Consider the following 21437-nt stretch of genomic DNA (forward strand, 5'->3'; position numbering starts at 1 on the left):
AACACTACTAGTTCAGTAGCTTACCACAAGGTTTAATGACCTATCTTCTGTGCACTTTGGAGGAATCAAGCCCAGATGTTTCATATCTCCCAGATGCCCTGGAAGAAATGAGTAGTAAATATCACACAGAATGTGTTCATTTGTTAGTGGGATGTTTACTGCATTAATTAGACATTAGCAAATGAAGTTGCTGTTGTTTAAGACTCCTTATTGGCTCCCCTTAAATTGCTGTGAGTGAACAATTACACTTAATCGATCACAAAATAAATGATTCATGGATGATGAATAGGCTTTAGATTGATAGGACTGGATTCCACAACTTTGGCTACTCAACTGAAATTGATAAAAGTTGATAACAGGCCCATATATCCTCATCTATTTTCCCATTGCCAATATGGAGATTGTAATTAGGCCCTGGTAATAACTTCCAATCTCCTGTTTAATCAATATTTTAGCAAAAAGAGATTAGGCCTAATGAGAGCAAGTAGATGTGGCAAGAAGGCGGCTGGGTCTTCTTATTGCCGTTGCCATAGAAACCAATGTTTCTCTTAGGGATTGTTCCAGGCAGGGGTCTATAACGTACAATGATCGGAGATGTTGCTCCAACTCCATGAGTGCATTAATAACCTGGAAAAGCTGCAGAAGTGTGGACAGGGTTTTGTTCTCATTTAGGGGAAGGGGATGTCTGTAAGAAATTATTGTTTTCCCTGTTAAATACAAATACAAACAGTCCACCTGCCTTGCTAAGTTTGTAGCTGTTTATCCTAGAGTGAGCAAGACATGGTGCCTTATGGCCCAAGTGTACCTTCTCTTTCAACAGACTCGTTGTTTAATACTGCTCTCAAAGCTGGGAATTACAGGGATATAAAAGCCATGCACTAGTGGCACTTAAAGAGAGCTGTGGATTTTCCATTTATCCTACTCAAACCTGCTTGCTTCTAAACTGTCCAAGAGTGCTCAAAGAAAGAGTTACCAGCCTGCAGATGACAGGCGTGCATTTGGGATGCAAGGGGAAGAAGAAATAGTAGCCCAGAGTCCTGGAAATGGCTGATACGGAGCAATCAGTTTGAGTGGTGGCTCCCTTGAGGTGATAATTTATCATGCAGCCCTGGTGTAGGATCCCATGATGGTGCTGCCTAACCCCTGTTTCACACAGACAGCGGAGTTCATTTGGATTCTGGCAGAATCACGACAGATGCCTAGTCCCACTTCTACTGACAAAGTTGATTTGTATGTAACCTTAATTAACTGCTCAAGGTCTTTAAATCATCAAAGGCTACACAATTTTAATTTGAAAGAAATGGAAGTTTCCTAAACTGTCTTTTACCTACAGTGTTAGGAGAACAGTGATATGTTCTCTTCAGTCATTAGTTGTCTCACAGATACTTTAATTTTTTAAGTGTCTCTATATATATTTGTATGTATATCTTTTTTTTTCTATTCTGCTTCAGTCGACCAGGTCTGTTGAATGCAAGTGACCCCAGTTATCCTTGGCTTGCAGACTCTTGGCCTGCCACAAGTCTGCCGGTAAACAACAGCACTAGTGGACCCAATGATCTTGGCAATTTCGGTCGCGGAGGTAGGTTTCCTTTTATTAATTCACTGTATAGTACACAATAAAATCATAGACTGGTTTGGGTTGGAAGGGACCTTAAAGAGCATCTGCTTCCAACACCACTGCCACAGGCAGGGACACCGTCCACTGGACCAGATTGCTCCAAGCCTGTACAACCCTTGAACACTTCAGGGATGGGAAAGCCACAGCTTCTCAGGACAGCCTGTTCCAATGTCTCACTACCTTCACAGTGAAGAATTTCTTCCTAATATCTAATAAAAATCAATCGTCTTTCAGCTTAAAGCCATTCCCCCTTGTCCTATCACTACAGGCCCTTGTAAAAAGTCCCTTTCCAGGTTTCTTGCAGGCCTCCTTAAGGTATTGGAAGGCTGCTATAAGGTCTCCCTGGAGCCTTCTCTTCTCCTTCTGTTAATTAATACCTATGATAAACACTGGGTAGTATTTTCATCATTATAGTTATTTCTATGTTTGACTCACAGTTTGATTTAAAATTGAGTTTAGAATGCTTTGTCTCTTTCTACTTCTTTAAAATGTAGGTCTAGTTTGTAATTTACCTCACAGTGGTGGACAGGGTTGCTTATTATCTCAAGAGAAAAGTATCTGTTGCTCAAACTCATTACCTCTTATGTGGAGATGAGCAATCTGCATGCAGGGCAATGTAGCCAGGGACAGAGAATGGCCATAACAGCAGAGAACTCCTCAGGGGATGCAGGAAGGATGCTTCGTCAGCAGAAGGACAGAAGAACATTGTTGCTGTCAGCTTACCCATCCTCCTCCTGGTGAGGGACTGCTCTCAGTCTCAATCATAATCCATGAAGAAGGTTTCAAAAATCTTCAGAAACTTTCCTTCCTATTGGAGGAAAAATACACAAAGAGGGGAAACATCTAGATTTTTTAGGGTTTTATTTCCATTTAGAAATGAGAGAGGCCTGTTGGGGAGATGAGGTAATGATTAAGGTGATGAATCTTTAGAAGGGTTATTTTCTTTAAAACGTTTTACTTAGATGGGAATTTCAAGATGTGTGGTTGGGATTTCTGAAAATTATAGTAATCTTCACATCTCTCCTACTTCCTTGGTTTCTGTGATGTTGTAACACAGCTAGCTCTCCATAGTGGTATTCACAACAAGAGTTCCTAATGTAAATGAGTATAGAAGTATTTCTAAGCCATAAATAAGTAAACAAAAATCAAGACAACTTTATATATCAAAAATACATTAAAATGCAAAAAATCTATAAAACCATCAAACTGATAAATGTGAAAAGAATTCACGTTTGAACTGTACCAGAATCTACTTCTGAAAACCATCTCTCGCATTGGTTACATGCTCCCATACAAAACTTCTTGCCTGTGGTTTGAGTACCGCGACTTCAAATTACAACAAAACACTCTAGATTTACTTTCCATATAAAAATGTTGTGAAGCTTGTCTTACAAAAATATTTTAAAGCAAGCAAAACTTTTTATGATATTGAGAAGGCAACCAAATATCTGCTACCTTTTTTGTTGTGAATATCTTGAAAATAAAACCCTTCAGTACTTTTCCATGTTTTCTTAAGCTCACATAATACAGAAAAATTACCATTTTTCTTTTAGCATTTGGCTCTATACAACTGAAATTAGAAGCATGCCTTAAAGGTTTTGGCTTCAGTGTGGATGAGGCATAGATCCAAATTTGTCCAAGTGATGCAACAGTTATATTTTGAAATTCAGCAGCTTAATTCTACCCATGATCTTTACAGTTGAGCTCATACTTTTATTCTGGCTGGTTTGGGACCACTTTTGCATATCTGTTTCAGCAGCTGAGTTTGGACTCTTCTTCATTAAAGATGCATCACAAGTCAGACATCTCTTAACATGAATTAACTGTGTAGATAGAACTTGGGCCTTTACTCGTTAAAGGGTTTGTGAAAATATAAAAAGTCTCTAAGAATTTTGAAAACAGTAAGGTGGCAATCAATCACTCTCAAACTCAGAAACTGAGGCAGGCAGATCTAACATTGCCTTTAAGAGTGAAATATGTTGTGTCCTAGATAGGCATTTGAGAGCAAGACTGTGAGTAGGATGCACAGGTTGGGTTTGGAGTTGCACAAGGCCACAAAATGGCACTATATCTCCTGAGGGAGGAAGAAAGACTTTTTCTCAGGAAGTCCTTCAACACTATTTCATTTATTTCAAGAGTTTCAAAACAAGGTGGATTTTTGGGAAAGCATCCACTGGGAAATGTGTCTTCATCTTTGGTCTGAAATGTCCAGTGTGTTTTTTTTTTTGCTATGATGATGGTGGGAAAATCACACTTGGTTTTTTACTAGGTGATTATGGCACTTTGTAAAATGGCACTTTAATAGTTCTTTGAGTGCTTAGTGTATACATCTCCTTGTGGTTAAAAAAGTAATCTGTGGTTGCACTAGAAATTCCCAGAATGTCTGGAGAACCTCATCTTATTCGTAGGAATGACTGAAAGTTCTTGGCTGGTGGGAAGCTATGCAACTTTCATTTCAAGTGTTTGTAAATGTATAGTTCTCCATTTTAAAATGACTGTATAGGGATGATACTTCTTCAGTTGCCTGAAACATGTTACAAGGATAGATGTATATGTCCTAAGAGATGAGGCATTTTGCAAGTTTTCACTTGCGAGTCTGCAAAGCCAACACAGACAGCTTGAGCTGGACTTCCTTCATTTTATATATCAAACAGAATTTATTTACTAAACTTCAATCCACTATACTTTGATGAAACCAGTTGTGGAAAGGAAAACTCTTCATGTTGTGAATGAAATGCAAGAAAGACAGGACTGTACTTGTCTTTCACATCACACGCTGTATTTGCACATAGATGCTTTTATGATTGTATGCTGCCCCTAGAAAGCACAGTGGATGAGTGCAGATAGATAGTAATAACCTGATTTTGAAATATGGCCTGTAGTTTGCATTCATGGTAATTTATTTTTTTTACTTACATTTTATCTGCAGATTAAAGTTAATACAATTAAGGCATTTTAAATACTTGATTGTGCCCATTTCCCTGTTGTTGTCTGCAAAACCAGATCATAATGATAGACCCAAATTTAATATCTGTTTCTGCACTCTCTCTACTGAGCACTTGTTATTGCCATATTTATTGTTAATATTATGTTGTTGCCCTGAGACTGCAGATGTTATTAGGATCCATATTAAAATGTTCGTTATTGCACACATGAATGCAGTAGAAAATAGTTCCATGGTCTAAATGTTCATCCCAGGGAAAAACAAAACAACCCAAATCTCCCAAAAAAACAGTGTGAGGGAGGCCATATCATACCTCATTGCTGGAAAAGTCTTGAAACAGTGAGAGAAAAACTGTATTCTGTAAGGTACAAAACCCATATCTGAGTCTGGAACTGAACCTAAACTCTTGTTTAGGTTCAAGAATCATCTTTTTCTCTCTGGGACTTAAGTTATATAAAATGTCTGTGATGCCTAGAATGGCATCTGAGCATCCTCACCTAGAAGTACGCATTATCTCAAGTATGGTCTAATGGCTGGAATCCGTATCTGCCATTCAGGTGTCAAAAGCAAATGGTATATAAATGATGCATTTTTCTAACAAGTAAATTCCAAAATGTATTTAACTTTTCAGAGTTCAAATAATTTGTAAAAAAATGTTTCATTTGATATATTGACCTCTGAGACAGCAAGATAAGGGTTATCTGCTGAGCTGTGGTTCTTCTCGGGACATCATGCCAGTCATCATTAAGTTCTTCACACTTCACTAGTCTCAGCTTCTAAATCTAGTATTCCACCAGCAAAGGTCACTACAGTGTTTAGTAAGGAGAGAGATTGCCAATCTAACTGATTAAAGGTACAAATTGCAGTGTGTGATAGGATTCAAAAGGTGTGAAAAGTCAACAGATATTTAGTTAAATACGCTGTACTGGTTTCAGGTAAACGACTGGAGTACTTGAGCAAGTTGTTCTCCATTATCAACCACTGCATTGCCATTTTAAGAGACTAATCACTTAAATCCCTTCAAAATAACAGATTTTCTTACACATAATGGGAGTAACTTGTTGAAAAGGAGAAACATACTAGCTAATGTCACAAATAAAATTAAATAAGCTGATGCATAAAACTTCAAGGAAGTCAAGGTGATGGCCTTAAAAAATTACTTTGAGAGGTTTGGCATCCATTTAACAGTTTTGCTATGTATTTGCTGGGAAAGTTTCCTCTGTGGTTTGTAGATTCACTCCTTTCATCATTTCCCTGAAGCCCAGACAGTTTCATTGCTTCTGACATAGAGTGAACAATTGAAAACATTCTTCAGGAGAGAAATATTCCAAACTTCCCTTTCACAGTTGAAGGTACTGAAAAAAAATATAAGAAAGATGGTTTTAGGCAGCGAGACATGAAGGACAAGTGGTAGGCCTGTCACAGATGCTGATAGTATGGCGATGGTTGTACATCATCTTCCCTTCATTGGCTCATGGACCTGTCTCAGCTGAAATGCAAACATGCAAAATGACACGTTTATTTTTCATCTTAAACCTTGATACTTTCAGGCTTCCTGTGCATCAATGATTTGTTTCATTCCCCTATGTTCACCACAGATGTGCTGCCACCAGTGCCAGGGCAAGGAGATAAAACCGCTACTATGCTTTCTGATGGAGCCATTTACAGCAGCATTGACTTCACCACGAAAACTAGTTACAACAGTTCCAGCCAAATAACACAAGCTACGCCATATGCCACCACCCAGATACTTCATTCCAACAGCATCCATGAGTTGGCTGTCGACTTACCTGATCCTCAGTGGAAAAGCTCAATTCAGCAAAAAAATGACCTGATGGGATTCGGTTACTCTCTCCCAGACCAAGGCAAAGGCAACAATGGTAAATAAGCTCTTGTTTTCCAGAGCCCTTATATATACATCTACGCATGAATTAGAAAATTCTTCTTAGTATGTGAGATGCTGTTCATATTTACCATAACTAATGCTTACATGCTTTGCATGCATAGATTGTGTGCTGAACCTCACACAATCACAAAGTGTATTGCTCTCTGCTTTTAATGATCTCTGTCCTGTGCTAATCACCAAGCCATCTGCCTTCCATTAGGCTAGGATAGGTATACATTTAAAAGAAAATTAATTAAACTTGCTGCCCCACCACATCTGACTTGCTAACTGCATGTGTTGCATGTGCTTGTGCTGTCAACTAATCACACGATGCCACTGTGACCTTTGCCGTTTAACCCTTAGCCTTGCTTTACATCCCTGACTACCGCGTGGCTGAGGGATTGGCTAATAGATTACCACACAACCAGTCACAGGATTTCAGCACCACCAGCTCCCACAACAGCTCTGAAAGGAGTGGCAGCCTCTCAGGTTGGTTCCACTACCGTGGGTGGGTTAGGGACGGAGGGGTCTCGGTCAGCAGCTCGCCAGGGAGGTGGAAAACCTCTCATGTGCACTTCTTTGTGGGTAGCAATGAGGGCACAAGCCCACTGGAACATCAGCAAGCGGCGTCACGTTGGCCTCTACTGAAAAAGAAAGCCTTTTGCAAAACCTATTTGGAGATAATTGGAGAATCCGCCCACCCAGCTTGCTTGTTGGTGCAACTGCAAACCTTGCCTTGTCACATCCCTTCCCTGACAGCACAGTTCATGGAGCAACTATATTTCCACATCAATCCTCACTTTATAGATCTTCCCACGCTGAACTTCATGAGGAGATGAATATTTTTGTTGAGTTGTTAACAGATTCCGCACTCCCACGAGCTGTTTCAAAAATGATGTTTTTCAGTGAAGCAGCTTAGAAATAAATGTAGGGCCCTGCAAGATGAGTGGGGTTTCAAAAATTGTGCCAAGTCTGCATAGAAACCAAATGTAAATTTTATGTGTGTGCTGAACGTTATATTGGAAACATGACACATATTCATTAGATGAAAATGATTTTGAAATTATTTTGATTAAATGAAAATGATATTTAAAAACCACCTTTTTCTTAATTTCTTTAATTTTGCTTACTTCTTGCTTATGTACCACTATGTCATTTTTTGTTTTCAAGACAAAATCTGAAAAGCCAGCACTTAAAATGCAAGTCTGCTATTTCATTTAAGTGAAATATGAGAGCGCTGAAGTGACTTAAATTTCAAATTCATACTGTATCTGTAGCCTTCTGAATTTCTACTATAAGTTGGAACAATCCTAACCATAACAGATCAGCCCTAGAACTGTCTTATTTATGTCAATTTAATTAGCTGTTCAAATTGAACATTGAGATTAAAAGCCCATAATCATTGGCCTATAACTCAAATAGCCGAAGGTGTTTGCTGGTCTTGTGTTCTCATAGGGAGTATTAGCTGTTTCAAGTGAGATTGAAAAATAGGTTTGTGGCATTGACAGAGAGGTATCTGGGAGCTCTTCAAGGAGGGTTCTTGTTCCTTGTTTGTGAGATGTATTGGCAAGTAGCTTCGGAAATCAGCTTGCTCCTCTGGCTGCATGGGTATGGAGAAATTGATATGCTGAGGTACATATGTGCCACTTATCAGAGGGCAGTGTCACACTTCAGATGTGTTGACAGCTACAGCTGCCTAAGAATTTTCTCAGAAAATACAAAGTTTCATTGGAAAATATCAGTTGATCAAAAGCTGGACTTTGAACCAGTACTTCAAGGGAAACATAATATTTTGTGTAGTGTTTTCAGTTTGAAGTAAATTTTCCAACAACATACAGAAACTTCAGGTTAGCCTGTCTTTTTCTATGGCCAGGGCGCTCCTGTTGTGATCAAAGCAGCTGACATCTGGATGCCCCAATGCTCAGATGAGTGTCAGCCTATTGAACTGCGGAGTCAGTATTTTGCTCTCCCTTGCCCGCTAATTATGTCTTTAATACAGGCTAATTATGTCTGTAATACATGAAAAACTGGGGGAGAGCTTCAAATATTCTGACAACTAGAGCATCACTGGAGCCAGAGACCAGCTTTGATTATGTAGTCCCCATCAGGGTGAAGGGATTGTTCTCTCGCTTCCTTTGTTAGTACCTTAAGTACTACTTATTATGCCGACTAAGTGTCTCTCTCTCTCTCAAATGAATATAATGAGAAATCCTATCCCACTGTGGAATGGAAAATAGCTAAAAAATCAACTGCTTTGTGAGGCAGGGAAATTTTGTGGCTGTACTTTGCACAGATCCCAGCTTATGTCAGTGCTATGATCTTCAGCCTGACTGGCAAATTCTTTTTCCAGGACCTGATTCATCTAGAGATTTAAAGAACATAATTGAATTTCAGTGTGAGGAGACATTGAAACATCAAGCATCATTGCTATGGGGAGACGGAGGCATTGAAACATCAAGCATCATTGCTATGGGGAAACGGAGGCATTGAAATGTCAAGCATCATTGCTATGGGGAGACAAGGCTTCACTGCAACAGTTTTCAAACACGCATCAGGCTTTATGTATTAGGTGTCTGTTCCACTAATCTGACAGTGGAGTAACTTTGCCCATGGGGACAGAAGAGAAATCTCCTGCCCAAGTGTACAGTGTAGGCTGCTTTCCCTACCAGTAATGACTCTGGAGTTCCTTTCTTCCTCTTCATCTAAGCAGTTCCTCAGCTCTCTGTTTCACTCTTTCTAATGGCTCCATTGTCTTTGACCTTTCCCTCCAAAACCCCCCAAATCCGAGTGTTTCCATACTAGCACTCAACACATCCAACCTCCATTTGACCCATCTTCTAAGATTACCAAGACGCTACACTTCCAAAATCTTCCTCTGCACCTCAGCTGATCTCTGCATTTCTCTTCTCTGAGTTTTCCTAGTTTAAATCCCCCTGCGACACACATGCACCCACTTTTATGCACATGCTTTCCTCCCAGAGCAGCCCCTCCTGCCTTAGCTCTTGCTGCCTCCTACTCTTGCTGACTTTTACAGAATTCCCCTATGTATGTCCTGCAAATTGCAGTTAGCATACTTCCTTTATACTGTTCTGCTAACTCTGCTTTCCACCACACCTATGCTTTAAAAGCTTCGTTTTCCCTCCAGAAGATTAATTTATTTGTTCCTTCATTGCCACCATTGCTGGGGTGTCTTTTCCATTGATCAAAATGTTCTTTCCCTTTTCAAGAGTGCTTCCCTTTCTGCCAGGCTACAAAAAGGAGGAAAGAGCCTGTCTTGCATCCTAATAAATGGAATATCAGCTCAGTTCACACACAGTGAATGGCATGATCTTGGCTGGATTTACACTAAATGGTCCAAGACAAGGAAGGAAGAGCTCTGGTCTGGAGATGAGTAGTAGAAAGCAAAGTCTTGTTTGCAATGCGTTGCCAGCCAGGCTGATTAGAAATCTTGCTGGACTCATTGCCTGTCCATGGCAGCCAGAACAGGAGGTGATAAGAGCAGTCTTGGTTACTTATGAATCACAGAATCACCTTGTTCTTCTGTCTCTGTTTGTTCCTGTTTTGGTCCAGCTGACATCTGGAGATAACAAAAGAAAGCCACTGCCTCTTAGATGAAAAATCCTGTGACACGTGGTTCTATCTGCTGCTGGAATTGCACCTCCTTTTGTATGCCTCTATGCCATGGCTCGAGCCATGGCACAAGGTGTGCTGCCTGCTTGTGCACAGTGTTACCCTGCTTGTCAAGCCAGTTGTGGCTTTTTTGATTAATTGCTTTTGAGAACTTTTTACGTAGTTTTTGGGGGCTGATCCTTATAAATCAGCAAGATACGTTAGTGGTAAGATGGATTAGACTGTGCTTTCTGCAACAGGCAAGTGATGAGTGACTGCCAGCTGGGTACCCCACTGAAAAAGCATATGACAAACCATCCTTCCAACCAACAACAATACAGAGGGTTTGAAAACCACAACAAAATGGCAATAAATAGATGGGACTCCAAGCAGTCAAGGGATTCAAAATCTTGTGCCATTCTTCCTCTTAATGAATTCCTGACAAGAAAAAGGAGTCAGGGCTAAATGAAAGAACTGAAACAAGTGGGATGAGAGCTTTCTCTGTATCACTTTCCCACAAATGGAAGTGTCTCAATGGGAGAAGTGGGTACAAGGATGCTAAGAGAAGATAAAAGGGCTTGCACAAAAGGTATAAATGCATTGCTGACTTCATTTCTACTAGTCTCCTCCATTACAGTTGTACAGCTGAAATAATGCCTTTTCTCTGTAGTGCACAAGATATTTGAATCATGTGAAAAAGACAATTCTAAAACGTTGCAGATGACTTCCTGATGTTTTTAAAAATGGAACTTAGTAAATTCCTATCAGCAAAACCCTGTTTCTTTCTGTTTTGACAAACTTACACTTGACATTGTGGCTGAAAGATAACGAGTCTAATGGCAAACATTTTAAAATGGTGTCCTTAACCTCTGTGTTTTCCATAGTAAGAGATTATGCAAAACAGTGTTAGAAGCACATTGAATTCTGACATTTGAAATAATTACCTATGGTCTACTATATTTTAATCTAGCAGTGAATAAAAGTCATAAAGCAGAATTGAATAAATCAGGAAATATGTTTCTGATTCAGCAAAGCATGTCTTCCCTTGGTTGTGCAGTACTTGGTTGTGCACCACTACTGTGGTGCAAATGGATGGAGTATTAAAAAGAAGAGATCTTCAGCAATTATTCAGGATATTTTTCCATTCCACTATTATTATTTATAACCTTGTAGCTGCATTAGCACACTGATGCTGATTCTGCTGAGATATAAATACATCTTCCTTTTGTGGGGCATGCCATCTGGAATCAGAATTCTTTAAAAGAAATGTAAATCACTAGCTTTATTCCCCACGTTATATCTTTAACATTTTACTTTTCCTTTTGGATTTGCAGGTGGCAAAGGAGGGAAAAAGAAGAAAAACAAAAATACTGCCAAGCCCCAGAAAAACAATGGTTCAAACTGGGCCAGTGTTCCCCTCCCACCCCCTCCCGTGCAGCCACTTCCAGGCACAGAACTGGAACACTATGGGGTGGATCAGCAAGAAGCAGGGTAAATTTTTTTTCTTTTTCTTTTGAAGAAAAATCTGTGGTTTGCAGAAATGAGGCTTCTTCTTCAAATTTTCCTAAGTGACAATAGTGACAATATTATACTGTTTTGTTTAACAAAAGAGAAAGAGCGCCTTATCCTATAATCCTATAGACTTATTCAAGGCTACGGAGGAGGAATGTTTGAATAACTCCTCTTGAAGATGGAAATAGAAGTGACCTTGCTTCATCATCATGTAGGGCTTCTCTGCTTACTCATGCTGAGAAGTATCTCGCCTCACATGTAGCTTAATTGCTTTCTGTTGGGACTGCTTGTACATGATGGGACTTGGCGCGGGTAAGGATGATATAATCTCGTTCCATGTATTTTTTGAATACTTTGATGTCTAAAAATATTAGAACTAATAGAACAACACACACACACATACACACACAAAATTGGACTAATTTTAGAAGATCAATCAGTGGATAATAGCCTTCTCATTGGCCTTTAGAAGGAATTTCACAGTTGAGGAAGGCACCCTATGTATAAGCCTTTAAGCAACTGGAACCTTACACTTCTTGAACAAGCTTAAACTTGTTCTCAAGGACACAAAACCACACAAAAAAACATGAAATGAGAGGAAAGAGACATTTCCTGCACAGAGAACAATTATGGAATGCTTTTTATAAAGTGAAATTATGACATACCAGATTATCTGGAGTAAAATCAGAGTATGTAGAAGAACAGTTTGCTGTCGTCATCTCTGTTGGAACCTTGTTCTGTTCATTGTTCTGTCAGGGACAAATTTCTGCCTGTTCAAATACATGGATTAATCAATATTTCCTAAGGATGAAACACATGTTTTAAAAGTCATTGTAATAGCTTTACCAAGTAAAAGTATTTCAAGTGTTATCTCTTCTGGAAGCATGAATTGATCATCACTATTTTTATAATGAAATTTAGAAGAATTAAATATTAATATCTGAGTTTGTACCAAGTCCGTCAGCTCTCAATATGAATAATAACTACCTGTGTAAGTCAGTGTAATTCCTTTTAAAATGAAGCTCCGTTCAGGCTGTATTAGAGTTAGAATTTAAAACAAATATAAGGGAAAATGAAAAACCTTACTGATTGTAAGTGTTGTTTAAATCTCAAGGCAAAAAGTGCATGTAATCATCGTGTTCTGTATTCTGTTGAAAAAAAAAAAAACAAAATAAATTTAAGATTATTTCGCCTTATAATATTTGTCCTTATCACTTAAAACACATGTGCAGCCTTTTCACTGAAACAATTATGCTATAGAAGGCAAACAACTTGGGTTTTCTTTCAGGATAATGAAATAGCATAAAAGGCAAAAAGAAATACCTTCTGGAGAAATGACCTGTGACTTAGGGCTTGACTCCTCTGTTGAATGAAGTATCTGTTATTTAGCTGGGAGCATTGATGTTGGTCACCAAGATAACACTGTTATTTAAGGATAAGGTAATCACCAGTCTTACAGGTTCCCAACAATTCAGACTTAGTTTTTCCTATGATTATCTTTTGGATTACTCTTCTTAGGTTTTTTTTCCTCATAATATCTCATTAATAGTGGTTGTAACAAGGCCTTCTAATGTGCATTCTACCAAACATAAAAAAGAACCATTGAAGATTAGACAGTATCAGTCTTAAGCTACAGTAATTTGCAACCAGCTTTGCTGAACCCAGTGAGTCTGTCATGCCCATACTTCCTGAGGATGTGTCCGACAGTAGTGGTCATTTGATATTCAGGGGTTGATCTTGTTTCTGTGTTTTTCAACATGCTAAAATCAGCTGAAACATAGACTGCATTCATTAAGTTGTCTTTTTGACATATTGGGTAAAAAAAAGAAGCTAGTAAATTTTGTAAACTGTTTTGGTTTTCTTGATTTGCTTTGATGTGTACAATGTATGACAAGTTCAATGTGTTTTAATTTAAGAATTAATCACATGCAGATGTAATTATATTGAGGATTACAATTGAAAAATGAACTTCCAGTCGGAAGAACTGAAGGCCTTAATAAAGTTCTCACAATATGATATAAAAGGTGAACTTTTAGAACAATAAAACAAGGAAGCTGGCATCTAAACAGAACTTATTTTTCTGTGTTCTTGAATTCAAGTATGAGTTTCATTAGCATGAGTATCCCAAATAAACTAAACAATTTTGACACCTTATTTTGCTTACTAGAAATTAACAGTAGTGCCCTATTGACTTATAAACTGTAAAGAAAATCCCCAACAGCAGCAAGTTGAAAAAAAATCCCCTAACTTAAGCATAGGCAGGGAAGAAAAATACACTCTTAGTTCTCTCTACTTTCTTCTCCACAGAACTGATGCTTGCATTCGCTTCCATTTTAACATGAGCTGCAACACACATAAGGAAAAGTGAACATGTTAGTCTAAACAGCCATTTTATTTAATATGGTAGCTTTGAGGATGTCTTTAATTCCTAGTTTAAAAATTGTGGTTTTCTGTAGAAAGTCTGTTTATTCTGTTGTTATCCTGGCAAGCTCTTTCCTGTGAAATGTTCCCCTTTTTTCTGGTCTTCTAGAAACTCTGTGCTTGTTCCTTGTTATTTTCCTTAATTTTCTTCTTTATATACAGAAGCTTCTCTTTTCTTCTAGTAGCTCCCAAGGAAGCATGTTCCCTTTCTTGCCCTTTTTAGAAAAGATGCTTTTGTTTGGTTGTATCTATAAAGTTGACAATAAGGAAATGCTTATTACTTATTCATTATCACCTATTTATATTTTTTTCACTGATAATACGTATGAGTTTGAGCCAACTCCAGTAAAGGCGGTCTCCATACTGTTATCATTGATTATTTTTGTTTCTTTCTATTGATTACACCTTAAAAGGGAATGTTAGCTGCTGGATGTCCAGAAAAAGTAAAGAAGATAATACCTTTTGCATTAAAAAGTCCTTTCTGGCAAGGCCTAGAAAGGGAAGCTTTCTTTGTGTAATGAAACACAATTGTTTCAGAATGTGCCCCTTATCTATCACCTCTGTTTTCTATTTTGAAGAAAAAAAAGTCAGTGTAATGAACCAAGCTTTTTAATAGCAAAATATTGCTACAGAATAAAAGTGCTGAGAATAGAATAAAAACTGTTAGAAACATAATCATGTTTGTTAATCAGAACTTTTTAGGAACTTAGTTATAATGAAATCACAATCAGAGGTCCCTAGTGAAGTTAAGGTGCTTTGATTTTAATGAGTACTTGAAAAAGGTTATATTTTTACCAAGTTTATATATTCAGAAAACCAAAAAGAACATGGATATGACCAATATTCACTATGCTGGTTCCAGAAGTTTCAATAACTGTATCATTTATATGAGGTGTAGTTACTGCTAGCTTTTTCTTGAAGGTATCTTTTTTTAGTTTGAAAAATGTAGGTTAGAATTGGTGGCTTTTCAGACATCTTACATTATGAAGACAAAGGTTCTTGGACCTGAAATCTTGTCTCTCAATGTCCTGAATTTCAGGCTTAGGCTCTTTAACATTTCAAACAAAATCTAGGTAAAGGTACGGTGCAGAATCGTTTTACTGAGAAATCGTTTTACTAAGAAATCTTTTTACTAAGAAATCTTTTTACTATCAAGCTGAACATTTGGGGATTTGAAGCAAGCAGGGTCAAAAGGCGAGCACATCCAAAGTTCTTTTATGCATTACTGAAAAGTCACTGGGGAGTATCTTTCTGCCCTGCCCCTTTTCAAGAAGAAACCATTATACCAAAGCATGAGGTTGAGAGAGTAAAAGTAAGTGACAGAACTGTTGCACTGTACATTTTTAGCAGCATGAGTTAGGATGGTCCCTTCAACCTTGGCTGGCAATGTCATGAGTTAATATTGCAAGGAAAGACAAATTAAGAGTTATTCATAGCTTAATTGTCTCATAAGGAATTGGATATATAACATAGAATGTTTTCTTAAATCTCTGTGTCATGAAAGTGGTAATGATCAATCACTCAAAAGCTCCTAAATGCCAAGTGTTAAGATGCAATATTTATTTGTACCTCTGTACATGTACATATGTTTGTGTATCTATATATGGTTATATCTATATATGGTTATATCTAGATATAAAGTGATATGAGCCATAATTACAAGACATGTCTTCTACAGGCTTTTGGATGATTAAGTCAGGTTGTTTTGGCTATTCTGAATCTGTACTTTTAAATACAGACCACAGACTTTTGAATAAGGAAAAAGTAGTTAATTCTAGAAATATTTGGGTTTTGCTAAAAGTAAATGTTCTGTTCATAATATAGGTTTTAAAACTTCTCTGCCTCAGTGTCCCCAGCCTTTTGTAACCCAGCTTCACACCTAAGAAAATTGGCAGTTATTCATTTTACTCTGGGAAACTAGTAATTCTGTCCTTTCAAATTAGAAGCCTTAAAGGAGTATTTCTGAACTGGTTTGGGAAATTGCCTGTATAATGCAATGCACTGCAGAAAAAAAGAGTGTACCTTGTCAGCAGTCCTTGAAGGTGGAAAGAAGATAAAGTGACTTAGATGATGCTTGGGGAATGGCTTTGGAGGGCAAGATGCTTTGACAGTGAAAGAACTGTGAGAGCTTTTGTTTGGCTCTTTACTTTTTGAAAAGAGCTGTGTATCTTGAGGTATTTTTCAGTACACTGGGAGTTAAGAAATGTATGCAGATACTCAAGGGACTGCAGACTGGATGTTTTGAAGACGGGAAGAATAGTGTTGAAATCTTGGTGGTGTGATCGTCAGCAGAGCTGTGTACAACTGAAGCTGTGTTCAGATTAGAGAATTACTCTGGGGAGATAATGCACAGGGAACAACCACAGTCATAGGGCCTAGACATCTTGAGTGATGCTGGTGTCTCTAAGGGACAGGGTCCTGGAATGATGCTGTAATACAGCACTGACTTGAAAGGTCCTGTGGTGAGGACAGGGACAGAAGAGGGTTGAATTGCTGGCAAATCTTGCATAAGAAGTGGTAATAGAATATAAAGCTTCTGTTTCTAGCCCTGGTCAGATGTAGCATCATCTCTTACACCTTTGGTGTTAGACTAAAACCCACAAAAACATACCAGAACATCTCTTGTATGCGAAGAGAGACTTTGGTATTAAAGGATATTGGTACTTGTTATTTTGTTTTTTTTTACTTTGGGCAGGTGTTTTGAAAGTGCTCAGAAATTTAGCACTGCCTAGGTAAGTCCCTGTAAAGATTGGTTAGCAGGTGGGGTGCTGGCAGAGCTGTCAACATGTGTGCTAATGTGTCTTATCAGCTGGTGCTGTGACATAGCATATGCTTGGGGTCAGTGCTGCTGCAACATAAATATATTACACATCATAGTAGGTATCTATATGCAGTGTGGAAAGACTGGAATTTATATGGAAAGTGCAGCTTTTTCTTTAAGATACAAAATAAAAACAAATAGTAAATTTATAGACTAATAAAGGGGAGGATGGGAGTAAGGATGTTCATAGGCGCACTGCCTGTTAAGAATGCTGCTATTTTCATGTCTAGGTCAATCTTCATGTGTTCTCATAGGTTAATGATCCAGGAAGTGAGTTAGCTCATTTTTGTTGTTGATTGTGGTGTAGCATTATCTAATCACCATTAGCAAATGTTATAATGGATCAGTAATTTTTTTGTTGCACATCTTGTTCAAGTTGCGTAGCTGTTGTGGGAAAAATTAAACAGACTCAGTAAGGAGAATTTAAACAATTATGACCCTATTTTGAATAAATGTTAAAGCTCACACTGCATGCGAGGGTTCAAACTGTAGCAGAAATCCTGTATGCCCTCTCCTGCATGGCAGAGATGGGGTTTGATATATACTGTGCTTACTTGTTTTTTCATTTTAGATATGACAGTGATGGTTGGTGTCCACCTTTGCCAGTTCAGACCTACCTACATCAGGGCATGGAGGATGAGCTTGAAGAAGATGATGATCGTGTCCCCACACCTCCTGTGCGAGGGGTAGCTTCATCACCTGCCATCTCCTTTGGGCAACAGTCAACTGCAACCCTCACCCCTTCTCCACGAGAGGAGATGCAGCCAATGCTTCAAGCCCACCTTGATGAATTAACTAGGGCTTACCAGTTTGATATAGCAAAGCAGACATGGTAAATGTTTGAAGGGGGAACATTGGGAAATGAATAAGCATAATAATAATTTATTCCTTGATGGTGTAAATGTCGACTGTGTTCAACAACATTTCAGTAATGTCTCCAAAGCAGTAGAATGGAAGAAGAAATAGCAAAACTATCTACAGTGTGAAGGCCTTAAACATTAGGTGGTGCTTTTTAAACTATACTGCTTGGTAATATGTTGAATCTTGGCTAAAAGCTCATAAAAATAATACTCCTCTGCTTTTAACATATATTCAACTACCTAGTTAACATCAACCTACTGAAAACCTTTATGCAGTTGAGAGTAGTCTCTTTTCAGGCTAGCAAAATGTACAAATTTCTTAGGATTTTCGAAAAACATTGAGGTTCTAAATTCCTGATTAAAAATAATGCTAGTCACTGGAAATAGCAATGTAGCAGCTTTTCACCCTATGTCACATGGGGATAAGCATTTTGCATCTCTGACTGTAGTTTGAAATACTCTGAATATTTCTGATTCATAGGGAAAAACCCAGAAACAGCAGGAAGGAAGTTGTTAGTATTTACAAAATGAATTTGGCAGTTCTGAGTGCTTTATGCCTGTTTAAGGGAAGAGCAAGCAAATACCACACTAACATTTCCACTGCAAAACAAACAGAAGCAATCTCTTCAGGGACTGAAAAAGAACTTGTCATCTGCACCAGGCTGGGGATACGGTGAAGGTCAGTTGCTTTCTGGATGTTCCCTAAGCAGCAGTTGTCCTTTTACAACTTTTCTACCCAGACAAAGCCTGCAAGTCTCAGAGGAGAGGAGCAGAGCTGGTTACCGAATGGCATGCTGCCAGCAGAGGAGCAGCCTTTCTTTGCTGGTAAATAAAGCCACAGAGTTATTCAGCTTGAGCTACCATAAATAGATCAGGCAGGTAAGCAGGCAGTGCCAAATCAAAGCCAGCTGTTTTCCCTGGACACTGTCGAAGCCTCAAGGCTTGTCTGCAATCTGCACTTAATCAACAGGGTACTTTGGTCCTGCTGCAGTGCCGTGCTGCCAAGCACGGACCCTGGCCTGCCTGTGGGACAGACCCAAATCCCAGGCAGCAGCCAGACCTGCCTATTGAAGGTAGCTGACTTCTGAGCCAGCACACAGATGCATACCCTATCTACGCAGTCATTGCTGCTTCATTTTGCATCTGTTACCCTTTCTATGCCCTACAAACTGTGGATGCCAGTCTGGGAGCGAATAACAGTAGGACTCTGAAACAAAGCCTCTTACAGCTGACAGGAAAGGTCCTACTCCCTTTTTGGAGAAACAGAAGTTGTTTGGGAACTTTCACAATGTGCTGAAGAATATACAGATTTTAACATTGCTTTTGTTAAGGTCACAGTAACTGAGCCTGAAATGCTGGCAAAAATATCCAAGAGACAACCTTTTCTTCATACGAGGACTTTTCTAGCAGATATTGGGATGAATATTGAGGGTTGCAGATACAAGTGATTTTTGTTGTAGTTATGATGTGGAACTGTTTAACGCTTGGATATTTTTGGCTGGACACGTATCAGGCTATTCAGCAAATACTGTTCAGGTTCAGTGGAAAGTCCTCCATTGGCTTAAGTGGGAAGGAAGAGTTCTCTTCACAGTCAACCTGTCCACTGTAGTGGGAGGGAAACAGAACAAGATGGGACCTGTCAGATATCTTACTGCAGGAGTAACAGAAGAGAAATATAGAGACCAGCCAACTAGGAATTTAAGAAAGAGCACATTAGAGATTACTGGAAAAGTACATAATCATTATGGCCTTGATCCAGCAAATCACTTAAGTAAACGCTTAACTACAAGTACATGAGAAATTGACTTCAATTGTTCTATCACATGCTTAACACTAAGCATATACTTAAGTATTTTGCTTGACTGGGGGCTAATCACACTGTTTATTGCGGGTTAGTTAGATGGTAGTGCCCTTTAGCTTAGTGTTTTGAACACTGCAGAGCTAAGAAACTGGTGTCCAGGCAGAAAAGTATTCAAGAACTGCTAATGAGGGTTGTATATCAGAAGGGAAGCATTTGCTCTGCAAGTAAGCTTCAGAGTGAGCAATAAGCTAAAATCTACACCAAGGTGGAGCGAGATTCCAGCGGTACATAACATTCATGTGACATTCTTGGATCCGATAGATTTGCGTTATGGAAAAAAAAAACTCATCAAGTGCAGGCAATAATACTGCACAGTTTTCATCAAAAACATGTTAAGGCTAGGAATATAAACAGGTGACAGTTGTATTTTTTTCTGTTATGCTGATAGCAAGAGACAGCAGAATCCTGGATCCCATCCAGAGCGCTGCTGATCCAAGTCAGGTCACGCCATCTCATGACAGCCACCCAAGGATTTCCAAATGCCTAAGTGAGCAATTTCAAGCATGGTACATGCTCTTTCGCCAAGGCCAGTCATGCCTGGGGCCCCTGGCACAGCTTGCTCTGTACCTGTAGTGCTGTGGAAAATGCTGCATTGAAAACTGGTAGTTGTTTTCCTTTGTAGCTTCTCAGACACCACGCAAATGAAGCTCCAAGTCCCATCCCATGCTTGCCTTTGGCCATTTAGCTATCCTGTGGTTGTTTTTTATCTTTGTTTTATTTTTTAACTGTGATTGCTGCATGCAGTAATTTCACACATGCATGCCCTAATACTGCTGCAATTAAATCAAGTAAATTACTTGGAATAAAACAAAACCAAAAAAGGCCTCACTGATAATGGGTTCACTGGACTTGACATTTTTCCTTTCCTATTGGTCATTTCCTCCTCTTTAGAGTGACTTCTGCTTAAGGGAACTGAGTCTGTTTAATCTGAAGTAGTAAAATTTAATTTTGGTTCAACGTGTGATTTGCAAGGTGCAGTATCGGGTGAGGCACTTATATGCTAGGTTGGGATTCAGAAATGTGCTTTTCCATGGACTTCCCACCTGATTTATATAGCCTCCACGTAAATCATTCCTCATCTGTAAAAGGGCAGTTTTAACCTTCGCTATCCTACAGGAGGACAAGTATATTTAAGACTAGAAAGCGTGCAGGTACGCTGGTATAAGAAGCTGTGGTGAATAACTGAGCTGAGTTTTCCTGAGTTGACCATGGGGTTGAAAGTCTCTTCCATTCTGATGATGTTTTCCTATTTGTTTGTGCAGGCACATCCAAAGCAGTACACAACCTCCTCAGGCTCCAGTTCCACCCCTAGGATATGTATCTGGAAGCCTTATTTCAGATTTGGAAACAGATGTTCCGGATGATGATGATGAGGAGGATGATATTGAAGAAGAAACTGTAGAAATCAGTAGGCCGCTAAGAGGTCTAGAGCATACTCCAGGCTCCAGTATGGACAATCTAGACAGCTCTGTGACAGGTAACCAAACACAGTTAACAGTGACACCAACTTGTTCCTAACAGTAAAATCATCCGTCAAACACTTTCTAAGTGAAAATTTATTCCACTCTATTTCTGTAACATTTGAAATGTGTTAGTATTAAACACTAAAGAAGGATTTGAAAATGCTTTGCTGCAAAATGATAAGAAAATTCATGAATTTTAAAAAGCTTTAAAAACTTGAAAGAAAACTCAATTATATCCTAGCTTTCATGAAAAGTTCACTCTACTGGAGAAGCAAGCCAGCTACATAAAAAGGAGGGGGAAGACCTCAGCTTAGGAATGTATATTTCATAGATCAGGAGCAGCATAAAAATGTTATCTTAAAACACTTCTAGATATTTTGCTGGGTAAATGCTTTCACAGATGAAGTTAAAAGACATGAGAATAAGTGTATTTAGATCAGCAC

At 38.7% G+C, this 21437-nt stretch overlaps 1 protein-coding gene across 20 annotated transcripts in view; it reads left to right on the forward strand.

Moving 5' to 3' along the window:
* The window catches only part of ROBO2 (roundabout guidance receptor 2), a 1081280-nt gene that overhangs the window by 1032143 nt on the left and 27700 nt on the right, over positions 1–21437 (forward strand). For 14 of the 20 annotated variants that reach the window (XM_062602003.1, XM_062602002.1, XM_062602001.1 and 11 more), the window contains 6 exons: positions 1452–1579; positions 6161–6442; positions 6811–6936; positions 11391–11547; positions 17382–17642; positions 20794–21008. In XM_062602003.1, the coding sequence (XP_062457987.1) occupies positions 1452–1579; positions 6161–6442; positions 6811–6936; positions 11391–11547; positions 17382–17642; positions 20794–21008 (1169 nt within the window). The remainder of the gene's footprint in view (positions 1–1451; positions 1580–6160; positions 6443–6810; positions 6937–11390; positions 11548–17381; positions 17643–20793; positions 21009–21437) is intronic. The other 6 variants (XM_062602006.1, XM_062602014.1, XM_062602011.1 and 3 more) reach the window with 1 other exon arrangement.

This window comes from Pezoporus occidentalis, unplaced genomic scaffold (genome assembly GCF_034315485.1).
Source record: "Pezoporus occidentalis ecotype Australia unplaced genomic scaffold, CSIRO_AGI_Poc_V1 ctg74, whole genome shotgun sequence".
In the NCBI taxonomy this organism is placed as follows: Eukaryota; Metazoa; Chordata; class Aves; order Psittaciformes; family Psittacidae; genus Pezoporus; species Pezoporus occidentalis.